The 21,333-nt window shown below is 42.5% G+C and overlaps 1 protein-coding gene across 2 annotated transcripts in view; it reads left to right on the top strand.

Moving 5' to 3' along the window:
* The first annotated feature begins 162 nt into the window (after positions 1-162).
* Positions 163-21,333, top strand: part of LOC115147205 (uncharacterized protein C16orf45) — a 46,623-nt gene continuing 25,452 nt past the window's right edge. The window contains exons 1-2 of one of the 2 annotated variants that reach the window (XM_029689291.1): positions 163-1,123; positions 10,602-10,722. In XM_029689291.1, coding sequence (XP_029545151.1) covers positions 1,039-1,123; positions 10,602-10,722 — 206 coding nt within the window. In that variant the 5' untranslated portion in view covers positions 163-1,038. The remainder of the gene's footprint in view (positions 1,124-10,601; positions 10,723-21,333) is intronic. The other variant, XM_029689292.1, reaches the window with a different exon arrangement.

The raw sequence follows: 21,333 nt of genomic DNA on the forward strand, positions 1-21,333 counted from the left end.
AATGAGCTGATTATTTTATTCTTAAAGGGATAGTTCACACAAATTACAAAATGACATTGGTTTCCTTACCCTGTAAGCAAGAAGTCTATGGACAAGGTATGACATAAATACATGCTTTGGTTTAGTTTCCCTGGCACTGTTCCACTGCTAACATTTTAGCATTTATGGCACAAGTATGTGTGTGTGTATATATATATATTCTGATATTAGCATTTTTCCCCATCATGTTCAAATCCTCTAGAAGGGACTTTGTTGAGCTTCACAATAAATTTGAGATACTTTTAGATGATTTGGACTGGATGCGTGAAAAATCCTAGTAATGGTACCATGACTTGAATGGGATTTGTGCCACAAATGTCAAAACGGTGCCAGGGGAATAAAACTAAAGCATGGATTGCTGTCCTACCTTGTCCGTAGACTGCTTATGCTGCGTTCAAGACAACTCATAAACTCCAAACCTCAGAGTTAAAATTTGTGTACGTTTTTTGTGTAGAGCTTGGTTGATTCTAATACTCTCCAAGTGGGAAACTCTGACCTCATCTTTCTACAACGAGTTTCCAAGTTGGACATTTCAGAGTTTCCTAGTTCTGAGTTTTCTTGAACGCAGCGTTACAGTGTAAGGAAACCAATTTGTAATTTTGTAATTTGGGTGAACTATTCCTTTAAGTACAGTGCTGTTGAATAAGAGGGATACTGTGGGGGGAATGTATGTAGTACCACCGATTAACGTTAGGTGGCGCCATGGTCTAATATAAAACTATATCTTCGAGTTTACAGTACAATAGGTATTGAAAACGTCAGCCTTGGTTTGAACACCGCAAGCTCAAACAACGGAAAGAGCGTGACAACATCAGCACGTTGTAGAAGCGTTTTTACCCAATTCTCTGCCATGCAGCTTGGTACTTAATGAAAGACTGTGCGCATAGACTGCTCCAGTTGTCTTTTCTTGTCCGTTTTCCTTCGGTTTCCAAGACACAGCATTGTATTTGTTTGACAGCGCATCCTTGACCAGTTTGGAATCGAACCCACTGTTGAAAGATGGAAAAAGAAAATAAACATGGATCATCACATCAGTACGGCTCTCTGGAATGCACTAAATGGAATACAGACAATTCCAAAACAGGTAAATAAGTGGAATTGTTTGTGTGTGCATAATTGACCTGAGAAAGTGAAGACAATAGTATTTATTACAGGAAAAATGCTTGAAGTTGCATGCTGGTGTTGATGTTTGTTTCAAAATGCACGTCTACAGGTGGCAGTCAACAGCTGTAACTAGAGCGCTTTTTTTATTTCATTAGGATCCCATCAACTACTGCACATGCAGCAGCTAACTCTTCCTGGGGTCCACACAAAACGTACAAATACATGACAAAGTACAGAACAGCTATAAACAAGGACATGACATTCAAAATAAAAAAAGAATATACGACTTCTATGTTGGAAAGACACCAAGAGACAACAAAAATTATTTTGACACACTATTCATATACATATACAGTACAGTTAAATTTGATCTTTAGAAAGAGTAGAGGTGCTGTGATACAATACTTTTTTTTAAATCTGTTTTTAAAGCTAAACTTTCTTTTTGCCTTAGTCAACTCTGGTGGCAGAGCATTCCATGATGACATGGCTCTATACATGCAGTGCCTTCGGAAAGTATTCAGACCCCTTGACTATTTCCACATTTTGTTAGGTTACAGCCTTATTCTATAATGGATTAAATTATATTTTCCCCCTCATCAATCTACACAAGATACCTCATAATGACAATGCAAAAACTGTTTTTTAGAAATGTTTGCTAATAATTTTTTTATAAAAATGAAATATCAAAATTAGATAAGTGTTCAGAACTTTTACTCAGTACTTTGTTGAAGAACCTTTGGCAGCGATTACTGCCTTGAGTCTTCTTGGGTCTGACACTACAAGTTTGGCACACCTGTATTTGGGGAGTTTCTCCCATTCTTCTCTGCAGATCTTCTCAAGCTCTATCAGGTTGGATGGGGAGCATTGGTGCACAGCTATTTTCAAGTCTCTCCGGAGATGTTCGATCGGGTTCAAGTCCGGGCTCTGGCTGGGCCACTCAAGGACATTCAGAGACTTGTCCCGAAGCCACTCCTGTGTAGTCTTGGTTGTGTGCTTAGGATCGTTGTCCTGTTGGAAGGTGAACCTTCGCCCCAGTCTGTACTTTGCTCCATTCATCTTTGCCTCGATCCTGACTAGTCTCACAGTCCCTACGGCTGAAAAACATCCCCACAGCTTGATGCTGCCACCACCATGCTTCACAATAGGGATGGTGCCAGATTTCCTCCAGACGTGATGCTTGGCATTCAGGCCAAAGAGTTCAATCTTGGTTTCATCAGACCAGAGAATCTTGTTTCTCATGGTCTGAGAGTCTTTAGGTGCCTTTTGGCAAACTCCAAGCGGGCTGTCGTGTGCCTTTTACTGAGGAGTGGCTTCTACCTGGCCACTCTACCATAAAGGCCCAATTGGTGGAGTGCTGCAGAGATTGTTTTCCTTCTGGAAGGTTCTCCCATCTCCACAGAGGAACTCTAGAACTCGGTCAGAGGGCCCTTCTCCCCCGATTGCTCAGTTTGGCCAGGTCTAGTAAGAGTCTTGGTGGTTCCAAACTTCTTTCATTTAAGAATGATGGAAGCCACTGTTCTTAGGGACCTTCAATGCTGCAGACATTTTTTTGGTACTTCCCCAGATCTGTGCCTCGACACAATCCTGTCTCGGAGCTCTACGGACAATTCCTTCGACCTCATGGCTTGGTTTTTGCTCTGACATGCACAGTAAACTGTGGGATCTTATATAGACAGGTGTGTGCCTTTCCAAATCATGTCCAATCAATTGAATTTACCACAGGTGGACTCCAATCAAGTTGTAGAAACATCTCAAGAATGATCAATGGAAACAGGATGCACCTGAGCTCAATTTTGAGTCTCATCTCAAAGGGTCTGAATACTTATGTAAATAAGGTATTTCTGTTTTTTATTGTTAATACATTTGCCAAAGATTTGAAAAACCTGTTTCGCTTTGTCATTATGGGGTATTGTGTGTAGATTACTGAGGATATTGTTTTATTTAATACATTTTAGAATAAGGCTGTAACATAACAAAATGTGGAAAAGGTCTGAATACTTTCCGAAGGCACTGTAACTAAGTGACGTATTAAATCTGTTTTTGGTTTGGGTACAGTGAAGAAACCCATAGTGGTGTGTCTGGTGCGGTATGTACAGTGTGAAGTCTGTTTGAAGTGTATGCAAATAGATTATTCAAATGGTTAGGCATTTTCAAACACACAAGAGAAGTAGTCAATTTCTCCTAATCCCTCAAACATGAAATACTATTATGCATGTTGATGATGTTAGTTCTGTGTGTGCAGTTAAGGGCAAGGTGTGCTGCTTTGTTTTGAGCCAGCTGCAGCTTTAATAGGTATTTCTTTGCTGCACCTGACCATATTACCAGACAGTGATCAAGATCCGCACCTGAACAGTTGTAGTACACTTGTGTCAAAAACGCAGAACATCTTTTTATAACAGACATACCTCTCCCCATTTTCACAACATCTTTGTCAATATGATTTGACCATGATAACTGACCATCCAATGTCTCTCCTAGGAGTTCAGCTTCTTCAACTTGTTCAATGGTCACCCCCTTTATGCACAACTCCATTTGACGTTTAGCTCTAGGAGAATGCTTTGAACCAAATACAATGCTTTTGGTTTTTAGATGTATTTAAGGCCAGTTTATTGTTAATGACTCATTCTGACAATGACTGTAACTCCTTGCTAAGAGTCTCAGTGAGCTCACTGGCTGTAGGTGCAGATGTGTAGAGTGTGCAATCATCAGAATACATAGTCATTTTAGCATCTTGCAAGACAAGTGGCAAATCATTTTTAAAAATAGAGAAGAGTAACGACCCAAGGCAACTGCCCTGAGGGATACCACACTGTACATATCTGATGTTAGAGAAACTTTCATTGAAGAACACTCTGGGTTCTACTGGATAAGTAACTCTCCAACCATGTGATGGCAGGTGATGTAAAGCCATAAGTGAGTTTTTTTTAATAACGTGTGTGTGTCCATTTTAGAATAATGTGTACAGTCACAGGGTGTATGCCATTATAGTCAGTAAATTGCACCTCAAATTAAAGATGATGGAGCACAGATGAGACTTAACAAGACATTAAGAATGGAAGAGAACATTGCGAGTGTCAGTTTTGCAAGGCTGGGGACACACTGTTCCCACACTATTCATATCATTACATCAACAATTCTCTCAGAGTCATTCTCCTTTTGCTTTCATGTTTCAACAACAAAAGGAATAGGAAAGTCTTTGTTTGTTGAGGATAATTTATATAATTTTTTTGTAACTTAAACATTTTATTGTTTTAGTCATTATCTTCTATTTCTCTTCAATCAAAGTACCTGTAGTCTATTACTGCACTTCCTCAAAATTAGGAATCTGACTTCTTTCTTTCTTTCTTTCTTTCTTTCTTTCTTTCTTTCTTTCTTTCTTTCTTTCTTTCTTTCTTTCTTTCTTTCTTTCTTTCTTTCTTTCTTTCTTTCTTTCTTTCTTTCTTTCTTTCTTTCTTTCTTTCTTTCTTTCTTTCTTTATCTCTTTCTATAGCTCTCTCTCCCTCTCTATATATATATGTATATATATATATATATCTCTCTTTTTCTCACCCTGTCTTTCTCTATCTTTTCCCCTCTACCCCTCTCTCTTTATTTATCCGGTCTTCTCATCCTCACTCCCTCATCTCTCCCTCCTTCTACCCTTCTTCCTTCCCTTCCTCCTCTCTCCCTCCCATCCTCCCTGTCCGTTAGTCCGTCACTGTGTGATATCTACCTCATTAAGAAGAAAACCACCCAGGGTGATGGAGGGGGGAAAAATAAGGGATAGAGGGAGGAGAAGAAAGACAGCAAATCCAGGCCTTGTTTCAAACACACTGTGGTTTGTCGTGAGTGGCAGCTCTCTTCGAAGCGTAACATAATTAGACTTCAGAGGAGGGAGTCACGTACATTGTTCTATGCCATACTACACATGCTATGTGGATGCTGAATGCTAACATGTAACGGTCGGCTAACAGATCCAGCAGTGTCCTCCAGTGACAGTGTGCTAGACATTCTCTGAGGGAGGGTGAGAGACATGGACTTGGAGCGAGCCACAGTCAAACTTTTAAAGTTAGTTCCGCAGAGCGAGGTTGAAAGACAGGTAGTAGTGTACTTTTTAATTGAGTTTGTAACACAGAAATTGTCTCAACATGAGAAGCTCTGCAGAGGAATTGGATGACTGTTCTTCCAGTATCTCTATTATCCATTTCTTCCTCTCTACACACACACACACACACACACACACACACACACACTATTGCACACACTATTATACACACACACACCATTACACACACACTTCCGCTATGCACTCTCACAGTGACCCTGGCTCTAGCTCCAGGAATGACCCCCCTCCAGCCCTACTCTGATCTCTTTCACTTAGTGAAGGGGTGTGAACATGCCGCCTAGTAACGCCAGACCCGACCAACCTCTCAGCCCCAGACGTGATGATGGCTGTCAAGGTAATGGCGCCGGAGGCTGGGTACACAGTGAACCTCTCACTGATGGCTTTTGGGAAGCCTGTTGTGGCATTTTGAAATCCCAACGTGCCACGTGCATTGTCCTTAACGGGGGAAGTGTAGGTCAGAGGAGGGATGGGAATGGATAGTAAAGACAATAGACTTATAGAGAGAGAGGTTTGAACTTTAGGGGATGTTGGGAGTGTTGTCAGGTTTACTTGAATGGAGTTTGAAGTTTTTAAGATTCAAAGTCAACTAATCAGTCTTTATGATGAGACTACCCCTCCCTCCGGAGTAAAAGTGCCATGGCTGTCTTGACGTAAGCGCTGTCGTAGCGGGTCACATCAGGAAGTGTGTCATAGTAACACAGCTGAGCGGCTCTGAGAAGATTCATATAGCTAAGTATTCATCCTTTGTGCCTGGCTGAGAAAGCTGAGTGCTTTGGCTCTTTGGGAGTCTCAGGCTTGTACACAACACAATGCTGACAGATGCCAAAGGGATATGAGTGAATATACACTGCTGATAGTCATCAAGTCTCTTTTCTTCAGCTTTTTAACTCTCTCAGTACAAGCCAAAGGTCACAGAGCCTAATCAGCAGTGGCATGTATTCAAGGATGCCATGGGAAGCCTTCCCCCAAAAATTGGGGAAAAAAACAAACACTATAATTTATCTTTAGTCTCTCTGTGTTTCATAATTTCCCTTCAATTCGCAAGAGGCTGAATGTATCTCCTAGGAGAAAGCATCCGAGCGAGCGAAACAGCGCCCCTCTGTCTCTCTATGTGTAGGCCATCTATCTGATGCTGTCTGGTCCAAACGAGTATGATATTTTTGCCACCCGTAGCATTGAATGCAAAGGAAGCCAGCGAGCATCTGGTCTCCCAATCAGCGTTGAGCTAAACTGAGCGAGCGCAACTGTGAATGGTCCTGGTGTACCAAAAAAAGTATGCTCTCAAATCCCATTGAGATAGGGATTTGTACTTGTGCTTTTACTTTTTTCTCCGAACTGGCCAGTGATTATAATGGCAATTCTGATCCAACCATTAATTCATACATTGTTGTGCCCCTGACCTGAGACGGGTTGCATCACTGCCTGGTATGGTAACAGCTCGGCCTCCGACCGCAAGGCACTACAGAGGGCAGTGCCTATGGCCCAGTACATTACCAGGGCCAAGCTTCCTGCCATCAAGGACCTCTATACCAGGCGGTGTCAGAGGAAGGCCCTAAAAATGGTCAAAAACTCCAGCCACCCTTGTCATAGACTGTTCTCTCTGCTACCGCACGGCTAGCGGTACCGGAGCGCCAAGTCTAGGTCCAAGAGGCTTCTAAACAGCTTCTACCCCCAAGCCATAAGACTCCTGAACAGCTAATCAAATGGCTACCCAGACTATTTGCCCCCCCCCACATACGCTGCTGCTACTCTCTGTTCTTATCTATGCATAGCCACTTTAATAACCCTACCTGCATGTACATAATTACCTCGACACCGGTGCCTCCGCACAATGACACATTGACACTGAACCGGTACCACCTGTATATAGCCCCGCTATTGTTATTTACTGCTGCTATTTAATATTTTCTTAAAACTGCATTGTTGGTTAAGGGCTTGTAAGTAAGCATTTCACTGTAAGGACTACACCTGTTGTATTCGGCGCATGTGACAAATAAAATGTGATTTGATTTGATACAAGTTCAATATGTAGCTGGATGTAGAAGGCTAATGTTAACTAGCCAACGTTTCCTTTGAATAGAAGTTAGGCTAGCGAGCAAACATTTTAGCCAGGTAGCATAGGACAACAAAAAATAAAAGCATGTACTGCATGACAGAGTGATAGACCGTTTCGTCAACATGAAAGAGAGGAGGATGGCATTGGCTTTGCTCTACAAGTAGGGTGAGTCAACATGCTTTTCTACTTACCCGAATGTGCGCACACACGCGTGCGCGGACACACACAGAAATCAAAACTATGGACAGCCACATCATATTTAGCTTACGTTGATTGGCCTAAATAGTTTTTGGTATCTTTTAGTCGTCACTGTATTAGACTAAGCAGAGGTGATTTGATGATGTTGAAATGGTGCTGGAATAGTGGAGGCAGCTTCTGTTTTCTTTGCGACTTGCGGTAACTCTCTGTGGAGAGTTGTTTAGTGGTCCAAAAATGTCGGAAACATTAACTAGCTTGACCATTCTATAGGCCAGGTAACTGTCTGTTACTGTACATGCTATATATGTTGTATTATGGCTTTTTTTGTAGATGAGGGGACGGGGGCTTGGCACCCCTTTTTCTCCCCAATTTCATGGTATCCAATTGGTAGTTACAGTCTTGTCTCATCACTACAACTCCCGTACGGACTCGGGAGAGTTGAAGGTCGAGAGCCGTGCGTCCTCCGAAACACAACCCAACCAAGCCGCACTGCTTCTTGACACAATGCCCATTTAACCCGGAAGCCAGTCGCACCAATGTGTCGGAGAAGAAACCGTACACCTGGCGACCATGTCAGCGTGCACTGCTCCCGACACAGGAGTCGCTAGTGCGCGATGGGACAAGGACATCCCTACCGGCCAAACCCTCTCCTAACCCGGACGACACTGGGCCAATTGTGCACCGCCCCATGGGTCTCCCGGACAGAGCCTGGACTCAAACCCAGAATCTCTAGTGGCACAGCTAGCACTGCAATGCAGTGCCTTAGACCACTGCACCACTCGGGAGGCCTTTCCCCAGTGATTTTCCCCACGCACCGCTAGCACTAGTTAGAATACACCTCTTCTCTTCCTTTCAGCTCCCTCAAAGGATGTTATATCTGATTCTGCACATCAAGCCCAGTCTGCAATCCCTGGGGCTAGCCTATGTGTGAGGAAGAGAAAAGGATATCTCTCCTTATTTCTCTTCTTCTCTCTCTCTCTCTCTCTCTCTCTCTCTCTCTCTCTCTCTCTCTCTCTCTCTCTCTCTCTCTCTCTCGCACTCTTCCCCACCCTTCTCTCTCAGCTTTATTTTCAATTGACTTACAGACAAAACACACATCTTGTATGTATTTGCCATTGCAAAGGGTATCAAAGTAGACAGTCTCATCCCTCAGGAGGAAGAGGGAGACTATCAGATTATCTGTTCAGTCAGTGGTGGTGGTGTGAGGTTTCTCAATCCCCAGCCCAGGTGGTGTCTCAGTTAGTCGAGCTCCACACAGAGCAGCTCAACAGCGGGGGAGAGTTAGTTAGCAGAGCCGCTAGGGAACCAAGACACCAGCAGACGAGACTCAGAAGAGACTCAGAGGAAGAGAAGGCAGACTGACTGAACTGTTGAACCTCTGACTTCCTTTAGCTCAGCGAGCTAACACAGTATTTTGGCATGCAGGACACTCAGCAGCATACCTCAATACGCCTTCATCAAGGAATTACTGATCTTTCTGACAGGTCTAGGATCAGTAAATAAAGTTAAAATCCATGTATAATCTGTTTTTTTTCTGTGACTTGTAGGTGTAAATCTGCGAAAGAAATAGGTAGTTGTGGAGGTGGATGCAGTTGAATGTTTGATCAAGAAATACTGATCTAGGATCAGATGGTAAATACATGTAGAATCCTCATTTGTGCAACTAGTAGGCGTAAATCTGTGAAAGTAATAGGGAGTTGGGGAGGTGGAAGCAGTGGAATGTTTGATTTCATGGCAGAGTGTTTGGCTCGATTGAAATTCTGCAGTAGGTCTGAAGCTGAAATGTTTTGAACTGGCTCCATCCCGCACTAGTTATTGGGACTCTGAGGGAAAACAAAGCTTGATGTTAACAGCTTGGGGCAGAGAGACAAACGGGTTAGATATAGCGGCTGAGATGTGGCAAAGCTTATAATACATTACCTACGATCGCATTGTGTAACAGCAGGTTAGATGGAATAGTGGTAAAGGATGGTATACTACCCATAGTAATTACACTCTGGTTACCAAAGTAGTAAAAAGCCAAGTAAATGTTATAAAGCAACTTAAAGAAACGGCCTGGCAAGGTGTGCCCTGCATAACTTCAAGAAATGCACATTGACATACACATAAGTATTTATTATAATGTCATTCTGTTAGGTATTTCCTTGTGCTGATGTCTGGCTGCCGCTGTAAAACCCGATAAGTAGCTGTTCATACTTAAATGTATTTTTCTTGGTGATTTATAGTCCGCTCAAAGCCTGCTGGGGGTGAGGGAGGTAGGACACACAGAGGCAGACTCACTCGTGCGCAAACTTTCTCTCTCGCTCGCTCGCTCTTTCTCATTTACTCACTGAGAGCTAGAGCACTGTCTGCACCAGAGCACTCAGACAGTCAACTCTTTTCTCAAATGGTTCCCCAGAGTCTCCGTGGGTTCAGACCATCAACAGTAATTACAAGGAACACAGTTCTTCTACCTCTACTTCTCACACGCTGGGGAATTGCAAAAAAGTATTTGTACTCAAAGGCTGAAAAGTTTTTACCTCGAACGTTTCTCATAACAATGACTGAGGAAGAAGCCTCCAACTTGCTGCCAAAGTGTGGATTTTGTGACTTTTAATGAATTGTTTTCATCACAGCAAAAGCGTTAGGCCCCCGGCTAGATGTATTGTTTTAAGAAGCATATCTCCCTGTTTTCAGTTTTTGCTGTGTGTGTATTTGATTAAGCCTGGAACAAACCCTAATTTAATTCCTTAGCCTGCATTGAACCAGACAAAATCAATGTTTTGCTTGGCAGCATACAAAGAAGATGATCTGGTCCCAAGCTACCTTATCCATGATGCTGCAGTAGGACATGTTGTGTCATACAGCCATCTTTTTGCGTATGCCAGCTTTATCTTGTCACAATGTTGCTTTGCCAACTCAACTGTGTGTGTGTGTGTGTGTGTGTGTGTGTGTGTGTGTGTGTGTGTGTGTGTGTGTGTGCGCGACTGTGTGTGCATGGTTGCGGGTGAGCACCCGTTTGCCTACCTATTCTACCATATCCATATCATTCCGAAATGTAGATCTGCAAAGAAGTTGAATAGAAAAAGTGAACTTTTGTCTGTCCTTCTCTCTGATCAGAAGAGGACATTGTCTCCATGGCCGACTCCACCATCACCATAGATGACATCGAGGGAGAGCTTTTCAAGATTGACAGGATTCGAGATGTGCTGGTCAGAAGAGAGTCAGAACTCAGATACATGTGAGTGTCTTGTATGTCAGTTATCTCTAATCTGGATAGCTCTACTCTGGATATCTCTAATCTAGATAATTATACTATATTGTCATGTATTATTCATAGCAGGATGGTGTGCTTGTGCTTGTTTGTGTGTGTAACCAGTGTCCGAAATGTACTTTTTGTCTCACCTGCCAAGGGGACTGGTAGATGAAAAAATCCACCAGCTAAGCATATTTTTTACTGGCCAAAATAATAAATTGCCTTTGTGGGTCAAATATACATTAATTTCAGTACATTTCATTGAGATAATAAGGTATTATGTTGAATACAAACTTAAAGAGGCCAGAGCAAAATTTGAAACAAAATTATTTGAATATATTGATCAACAGTTAATCAAATCAAGTGTATTTGTAGAGCACATTTAAAAACCACTGTAGTTGACCAAAAGTGCTGTCCAGAGTGCAAAAATGCCAAACAGTGGGCACACCATGATATAAACAAATAATATGTGAGATACAATGAATAAGAGTACATAGAAGTTTAAACAGGGCAACAACAATGGTAAGATACAATTATGAGAAGTGCAGTGGACATAGAACTGGTGTTCTCCTGATACAAAGGGGAAACATGTCTACAAATCCTTTACTTTGAGTAGAAATACCCTGATAAAATACAGGTAAAATAGAGACTTATCAGATGCTGGTTAATTTTGGCTGTGGCTAGATTTCATTTCCCAGCCTGAATACAACTGAAGAAATCTTGAACTCAAAATTCTACTGAAGTATTTGCTATTAAATGTACGTAAGGATCAAACATTAAAGTACATTTGAAGGTTTTGTAAACCTATCAGATGCTTAATCATTGTAATAAACTTAAACCTCCTCATTAGACTCCTTGCTCTCTACCGCAATCAGCCTCTTTGCACAGTCCATGAAGTCTGGCCTCCTGTCTGGCCTCCAGTCTGGCCTCCAGTCTGGCCTCCTGCTCCTGACAGAGTCCTGGTGCCACAGCATCACAGCTTTAATCGGATCATACTCCCTGATCTCTGGAGAGGACAGCTGGACCATAAGGAAATCTGACAGTGTATCAGACTCTAGGTTGGACCGCCAATCGTTTTTCATCTGTTTCATGGTATTAAAACCTCTTTCACATTCAGCTGTGGAGGCAGGGAAGGACAGGACCAGGTCAACCAATGCTAGAAAATCAGGACAGGAATGCTGATGGCTGCTGTTGACACGGAACCAGGACATCTTCTGCAGGGACTGGGGCTCTTGGTACATCAGCACCTTCAGGACAGTCCACAGGTCAGGGATCCTTTCAACATGGATGCCAGAGGTCTCCAGGACAGGCTTGAAGTGGTCCACCAGGGTTTCCAGTTCAGTGTCACCAAAATCTCAAATAATTGTATACATTACAACAAGCATCATGCAGTTTTAATTCTCAGACTATAAAAATATGATCCTGAATCTAACCTGACTGCCCTGTAATACAAAACAAAGTAACCTACTGCTGCATCTCCTGATTCTGGCCAGTTGGTGAAGCTGACCCCTACACTGGCATCCTGGAACCTGTCAGTCATACTCTCCACTAGCCTGTCAAGCATTTTGTCCTATGAGGTGATGAGCGTCTTGCTGTCACCTCTGGTCAGCGAAATTCCCTCATATCTGTTGGCCATTGTGGCCTTCATCATGGGCCCTTCTCTGATGAGAAAAGGCTCATTTTACCATCCTATCAGATTTTTCCTTTACAACACACTCTCACTCACACTCTCTCTCCCTCTCATTGACATAATCCTTTCTCTTAATTCACTTAAGGTAAGTATTTCTTATTGCAGCTTAAATAAACATACCTGGTTGTGTACTTCTTAAGTACTGCCTGTGTTGAGCCCAAGGAGCTGTGGGCTTCTGCTATGGTGATGGTGGACCTCTGCAGACAGGCAGACAGGTTGCTCAGGTGTGTTAGTGTGTCATGCAGGAAGCCCCAGAAGCAGATAACAACAGCCTCCCTCGCAGTAGTATTTCCTGGCCTTGGCCTGCTGGACACCTCAGACATGTTGGCCATCAGCAGATTGAATCTGAAATACATCAAGAACAAAGACATACAAATAGACAATTAATTGCCGTCCCCAAAAAATTATATTAGATATGACACATTTTATCAGTGCATAAAGCACTGAAACATGATGTTACTAATTGTAACCGTGTTTGTTGTTATTTACTGGACATTACATATTGATGATGACATTTGGAGTACTTAGCATAGCAATCTAGAGCCACTACCTGTTCCAGGTGCTAGACACGCCCCTGGTAACCTCGCAGGAAGTGGTCCAGTGCACGCAATAGGTGTCCTACCCATCGGGTCCCGCCAATTCTGATGGGCACCAGCGATGTGTGCCCAAGAGCCTGGAAGCTGTTTACCAGGTTTGCCCTGTTCAGTGGACTGGTGTGGTAGAAGGTGTAGAGCCCACTGAGGAGGTCTTCTACTTTCTGAAACATCACGTTGGACCGGATGGCATCAGAAAAGGTCAAGGCGGTGTGCCATACAGTGGATCCCGATGATGTAGGCCCTGTCCCCCTTCAGCCGGCTGACCACACCATTCTTGGCTCCGGTCATCACAGCAGCTCCCTGTTCCCAGAGCAACCAACTTGCTCCCCCACTCCCTCCATGATGGCACTGATGGCGTTGCTTATATGTGCCGCGTCTGCCTTCTCCATTTTGACTCGATCTTGCCCATGTGACAGAATCTGACATAAACTAACTCCTCCTCTTTCACAGAACTGTCTGTGGAGCCATCTGACATGATGGAGAGAGTTTTTCAGATTCTCTCTGATGTTGTTTCTCTCCACCTCTGCAATATGGTGCATAAACTCTTTGGCCTGCTTCTCATTTCTATATGTTGAGCGCACAGCAAACTGCAAAAATCAAACATCAAACTCAATAATAATATTGAAATATTCAATAAAAAATTATCATATTCATTACATTTACATTTTAGTCATTTAGCAGACGCTCTTATCCAGAGCGACTTACAGTAGTGAATGCATACATTTCTTTTTTTTTCATACTGGTCCCCCGTGGGAATCGAACCCACAACCCTGGTGTTGCAAACACCATGCTCTACCAACTGAGCCACACGGGACCACAATAATAATAATTAAATATATAATCATGTTATCCAATATAGATGGCAGTCTACACTGTATTTCTGATCAATTTTATGTTATTTTAATGGACAGAAAATGTGTTTTTCTTTCAAAAACAAGGACATTTCTAAGTGACCCCAAACTTGGTTGAATCATCAGCATACATGGACACACAGGCTTTGTTTAATGCCAGTGGCAGAGTAATGGGCCTAGAGAGCTGCCCTGCGGTACACCACAACCTACATGTTTGATATTAAAGAGGCTACTATTAAAGAAAACTCACGGAGTCTTATTATATAGATAGCTCTGAATCCATGATATGGCAGTGTTTGAAATGCCATAAAACATACGTTTTCTGAACAACAGGTTATGGTCAATAATATCAAATTCTCCACTGAAATCTAATAGTACAGCTCCCACAATATTCTTATTATTAATTTATTTCAACCAATCATCTATCATGACACAAGGCGAGACCCAGATGCAGGCACAGGAGGCAGATGGTTGGAGTCTTACAATATTTATTAATCCAAACGGGGAAGGCAAGAGAATGGTTGTGGACAGGCAAAAATGTCAAAACCAGTTCAGAGTCCAAAAGGTACCGAAGGGCAGGCAGAATGAAGGTCAGGCCAGGCAGGATGATCAGGCAGGCGGGAAAGAAGTCCAGAGTCAGGCAGGGGTCAAAACCAGGAGGACTATCACAAAGAGAATAGAAAAAGGAGTATTGGAAAAACACGCTGGTTGACTTCACTAACATACAAGACGAACTGGCACAGAGAGACAGGAAACACAGGGATAAATACATTGGGGAAAACAAGCGACACCTGGAGGGGGTGGAGACAATAACGAGGACAGGTGAAACTGATCAGGGTGTGACATCATTAGTCATTTGTGTCAGTGCAGTACATGTTGAGTGCCCTTCTCTATAAGTATGCTGAAAGTATGTTGTCAGTTTGTTTACAGAGAAATAGCATTGTATTTGGTCAAACACCATTTTTTTCCAACAGTTTGCTAAGAGCTGGCAACAAGCTGATAGGTCTGCTTTTAGAACCAGTAAAGGCCACTTTACCACTCATGGGCAGCGGACTGACTTTTGCTTCCCTCCAGGCCTGAGGACAAACACTTTCCTCTACACTCAGATTAAATATATGACAGATAGGAGTGGCTATAGAGTCAGCTACCATCCTCAGTAGTTGTCAATGCCAGGAGGTTTGTCATTATTGATCGATAACAATCATTGTTGCGCCTTGCCCGGACAAACAAAAAAAGATTCTGACTATGATTTTGTTTCATTATTTGTTTTTTAATGCATGAATACGATGACTCACTGTTCGTTGTTGGCATTTCTTGTCTAAGTTTGCCCACTTTGCTAATGAAGTAATCATTAAAATAATTGGCAACATCAAATCGTTTTGTGATGAATAAGCCATCTGATTCAATGAAAGACGGAGTTGAATTTGTCTTTCTGCCCATAAATTCATTTAAAGTACTCCAATTCTTTTTCCATCATTCTTTATATCATTGATCTTGGCTTCATAATACAGTTTCTTCTTCTTTTTGTTGAGTTTAGTCACATAATTTCTCAATTTGCAGTAAGTCAGCCAGTCAGATGTGCAGCCAGACTTATTAGCCACTCCTTTTGCCCCATCTCTTTCAACCATACAGTGCCTTGCAAAAGTATTCACCCCCCTTGGCATTTTTCCTATTTTATTGCATTACAACCTGTAATTTAAATAGATTTTTTATTTGGATTTCATGTAATAGACATACACAAAATAGTCCAAATTGGTGAAGTGAAATGAAAAAAAATTACTTGTTTCAAAAGATTCAAAAGAATTACAAATGGAAAAGTGGTGCATGCATATGTCTTCACCCCTTTTGCTATGAAGCCCCTAAATAAGATCTGGGGCAACCAGTTACCTTCAGAAGTCACATAATTAATTAAATAAAGTCCACCGGTCTGCAATCTAAGTGTCACATGATCTGTCACATGATCTCAGTATATATAGACCTGTTCTGAAAGTTCCCAGAGTCTGCAACACCACTAAGCAAGGGGCACCACCAAGCAAGCGGCACCATGAAGACCAAGGAGCTCTCCAAACAGGTCAGGGACAAAGTTGTGGAGAAGTACAGATCAGGGTTGGGTTATAAAAAAACATCAGAAACTTTGAACATCCCACGGAGCACCATTAAATCCATTATTAAAAAATGGAAAGAATATGGCACCACAAGAAACCTGCCAAGAGAGGGCCACCCACCAAAACTCATGGTCCAGGCAAGGAGGTAATGCAAAGCTCCACAGCGGAGATTGGAGTATCTATCCATAGGACCACTTTAAGCCATACACTCCACAGAGCTGGGCTTCATGGAAGAGTGGCCAGAAAAAAAGCCATTGCTTAAATAAATAAGTAAACACGTTTGGTGTTCCCCAAAAGGCATGTGGGAGACTCCCCAAACATATGGAAGAAGGTACTCTGGTCAGATGAGACTAAAATGTAGCTTTTTGGCCATCAAGGAAAACACTATGTCTGGCACAAACCCAACACCTCTCATCACCCCGAGAACACCATCCCCACAGTGTAGCATGGTGGTGGCAGCATCATGCAGTGGGGATTTTTTCCATCGGCAGGGACTGGGAAACTGATCAGAATTGAAGGAATGATTGATGGCGCTAAATACAGAGACATTCTTGATGGAAACCTGTTTCAGTCTTCCAGAGATTTGAGACTGGGATGGAGGTTCACCTTCCAGCAGGACAATGACCCGAAGCATACTTCTAAAGCAACACTTGAGTGATTTAAGGGGAAACATTTAAATGTCTTGGAATGGCCTAGTCAAAGCCCAGACCTCAATCCAATTGAGAATCTGTGGTATGACTTAAAGATTGCTGTACACCAGCAGGAACCCATCCAATTTGAAGGAGCTGGAGCAGTTTTGCCTTGAAGAATGGGCAAAAATCCCAGTGGCTAGATGTGCCAAGCTTATAGAGACATATCCCAAGAGACTTGCAGCTGTAATTGCTGCAAAAGGTGGCTCTACAAAGTATTGACTTTGGGGGGGGGGGGGGTGACTAGTTATGCACGCTCAAGTTTTCATTTTTTTTGCTTATTTTTTGTTTGTTTCACATTAAAAAATATTTTGCATCCTCAAAATGGTAGGCATGTTGTGTAAATCAAATGATACAAACCCCCCAAAAATCTATTTTAATTCCAGGTTGTAAGGCAACAAAATAGGAAAAATGCCAAGAGGGGTGAATACTTTTGCAGGCCACTGTACAGTTTTTAAATTCCTCATCAATCCATGGATCCTTAACAGTTCTAACAGTCAGTTTCTTAACAGGTGCATTTTTATCAATAATTGGATGAAGCAATTTCATAAATTCATCACATTTTAATAAGCCCAGCTTTTGGAACTTTGGCTTTCCTGTAGTAGTAAAAATGTGATCAATACATGTGGATGATCTTGTTCCTTTAGTGTTTGTAAACAACCTGGTAGGTTGATTAATAACCTGAACCATTTACAGACACTGGTTACAGTGAGACGCTTCCTGTCGAGCGGACCGTTTTCTCTATGTTTACATCACATACACTATCAAGCATTTCACACAAATGATTTAGAAACTAAGTGTTAGCACTTGGTGGCCTATAGCAACAACCCAAAATAATAAGCCTTAGATGAGGCAGGTGAACCTGCACTCACAGCACTTCAGTGACAATTGACATGAGATCTTCTCTAAGCATTACAACTTCGACTGTATATATCAGCTACCCAATATATATATATATATATATATATATATATATATATAAAAAAACAACACCTCCCTCATGAGCATTTCTGTCTATTCTATAGATGTTATATCCTTGTATTGCTATTGCTGTATCATCAAAATAATTATTTAAGTTAGTTTCAGAAATGGCTAATATCTGAATGTTATCAATTGATTGATTTCATGAACCTTATTTCTAAGGCTACCTATATTGATATGGGATATTTTCAGCCCTTTCCTGGGTAGCTTCTCAGAGATAGACACAATATGGAAAATAACAAACAAAGCAAGAGAACAAAAAATAAAACATTCAGCAGTCCATTAACCAGTTGGTGTGTGTAAGTGTGTGTGTGTGTGCTGTGGGGTGGTTGAAGCTTCGAACCCATAGACTTGGCTCTCTCATCCCTTCTAGGCTTTTGGGTCAGGGTTAAGCTCAACACAGGGACACATCTGTGTGTGCGTGAATGCATGCTCACAGTTATGTACACTGTTAGAAGAGACAGGGTGATACAATAGAGAGGAATGAAAGGAGGAATCCAGGAATGTCTATACCCAGGCATGATTATACTGCATATTTACTGGTGCTACACCATCATCATAACCCTATAGAATGCCCTATAGTGACATCTCCTCCCTTCCTTACTGTGACACAAAGACAGGGAATGAGCTGTGATTCATTTAGACCCAAGACTTTGATACACAGTAATCTAATCAGACTAGGCTTTAATTAGTATGACTGAGCATATAAAGTGCAAGTAGTTAGTATAATGATCCCTGTATGTTGCCAATTCAGGAATATGAGTAGCATCTTATATCCGTGATCAAATCAAGTTTATAGAAAACCCATTCAACACACCACTCATAACAATGATAACAAGGATAAGAAGCAAAGCTGCTTCAACAATTTCATTATAATTGAATAGAAGGGAGTATAATATGTTTAAGTAGAATACTGTGCTTCCCCTCAGGCCATACATCATCTGTATTCTGCACCTTGCCCACCGCAGGTCCCTATTCATCCCGTCTGACAGGTAGGAAGGTAGTGGAGGCAGAGAGGTGAGGCTCTCAGTTAGCTGACAGTGATGGATGTCTGTAGGCTCAGCTACCCAACTCAGCCCTTCCTTTAACACAATACATTCCAAGCTTAATTGCCTCCACCATATACATTCCTCCTACAGATAACCATTCACTTCTGGTGTAGACCCTAGACTGTAGCACTCAATATTTCAATCGGATACGTGATAATTAACACTATTTGAAGTTTAGGAGTCAGAACCCAGAATCCATCACCAGAGGGCTACAGTTGTCCTACAGACAGGGGGAACCATAAGAACAGTGCCCTGCCATTCTCTTTATTGTCTTAGATAAAGAATAGAGTAGCATGGGTTCAAACTATAAACTCTAAAAGGCAAGGTTCAGCTTCATCTAGGCAACCTGTAAACCAACAATTAACTATTTACTGTATTTAACATAACAATAAATAATATATGCCGTTCTTATAAAAATAAGAAGTGATGCAGTCAGTCTCTCCTCAGCTCATCTTTATAACCATTGAATCCAAAGCAATTTACAACAGTGAGTGAATGCATAAACCTTAGGGCAGTGTCCCTCTCAGCTGTCGTGAAAAACAACTTACCCTATAATCTTCCCTATTGATAATGCTACTAAACTGACCCTCTCCCTCAGTAGCTAGTGATGTCCCTTCTTACTGATGTCATTAGGCTGACCTCTCACTCAGTAGCTAGTGAGGTCACTAGGCTGGGTACTGGGACCTCGAAAATCTCTGACTTCCGACATCAGTGCGTTCAAGACAACCAGGAACTCTGAAAAAAACGAGATCCGACTTGGATCCATCTTTCTTGAACTCCCACTTTCCGGCCTGAAGATCACGGACGTTATGATTTGACCTTGTTTTTTTCAGCGTTCCCAGTTGTCTTGAAAGCACCATTACTCAGTAGCTAGTGCTGTCCCTTCTTAATGATGGCACTGGGCTGACCCCTCACTCAGTAGCCATGTCCACAACATTCTAATTATAACACTGCCACTGAGCCCTGAACAATGATGTAGCTTACTAATGATGATACTGTCGCTGACCCTCTCACTCAGCAGTGATGTTCTGCTCTATCTACACTACAGAATGAATAATGTTCTGCTCTACAGTATGTCACTACACTGACCTATGAGTCATCACTGATGTTCCTCAGAAGGGAAATGTGTCATGTGGCAGGAGACTAGAACTAACCCATGGTCTGATGTCTCATCCTCCTAGTCATGGATGATGTAGCCTGTCTGTTTGACACCACTCTCCAGCATCTAGAGCCGCCTTTCTTAAAGTACGCCTCGCGACCCACTGGACTTGTTAATGGTGGGTCGCGACGTGTCAGTGTACATTTATAATTGTTTCATTAATTACTGGAATTGATTTGGCCAAGTGCATCTGCGCTCTCTGTTCAGTGCGATCTCTGCTTAAGCAGTGGCCTCTGCTCAGTTTGGCTGCTGCGCGAGTGTGAGAGGGAGATGCCCGTGTGCTTTGCGGTTTACCGGATCTTTTTTTCTGCAGTTCTGCCTGTCGTTCAGGCAGCAGATGATGCGGTGTCAGCCACTGACTTGTCATTCGCACTCGCCATCACTCACCGTTGTCATCAAACGGACTCGTGCTAGCCACAAGGTCTGACAGCTCAATTGTCATGAAACGAATATACAGCGAGGAGTTTCTCTCTCTGTCATACAAACTTATAACGAGGAGCGCCCGCAATGTGTTTTGTGTGTGGAAGTGCTTAGTAATGAGACTCGCATAACGAACAAATTAACAAAACGACACGTCCTGACCAAACATCCACAGCATGATGGTAAACACTAGCGGTTCTGGGGGGGCAGGGGGGCCAGTGCCCCTGTGACAACAATTTTGGAACCCCTTGTGGCCCCCCTAAATGTGGAGTATGAAATCATTTTTACATAACTACGTTTTGCTATCGTTCTTTTTTTACATCCGTTATTAGACAGTGGCAACGATGATGATTATGAACATGGTCTTTTGCCTGCTAATGCCTGCAATGCAGTGAAGAAAACGATATGACAACAATAACGTCTAATGTAACTGGCCCCTCTAACAGTACAACTGGCCCCAGCTTGCCCCCCCCCCCCCCCCCCCCCCCCCCCCCCCCCCCCCCCCCCCCAGTTGAAATGGTCTAGAACCGCCACTGATGGTAAACTCAGGGAGTTCTTTCAGAACAGGGCAGAATCCTGCAGGAAACAGTGCTTCGACAGTGGAAAAGTAAGTCAGCTAGCAAGGCATTGTTGTCATTTTATAACAGGTAAGCAGTAATAAGCCGTAATAAGGGAGTACTAACTAACGTTAACTCTCATAGTAGTAGATGTAGAAAAAGCCCATGGAGTTGGTGGAATAATCCTTTAATTCATTGCCACTTACTCAGCTGGGCCAGGGGCGCTTTAATTAGGTCAGGTGGAAATGTCCGACAGATCTCCACTCCATAAAAGGAGGAAATCACTATCGCCTGATCGCGCTGCTTTCTCTTCCTTCACTCTGTCAAATCCAGAAGTTCTGTGCGTCCATGAATCCACACTACTCAGTAAATATACCACTTTATGGTTAAAGGAATTCCTGCCTCAGTCTCATCCATTTCTCTGTCACCTGACCCGTGACCACCTGTTCACCCTCACTGTCAGTCATCCTACCTGTCCAGCTACCCACACAGATTCCAC

This window comes from Salmo trutta, chromosome 14 (assembly GCF_901001165.1).
Source record: "Salmo trutta chromosome 14, fSalTru1.1, whole genome shotgun sequence".
Lineage (NCBI taxonomy): Eukaryota > Metazoa > Chordata > Actinopteri > Salmoniformes > Salmonidae > Salmo > Salmo trutta.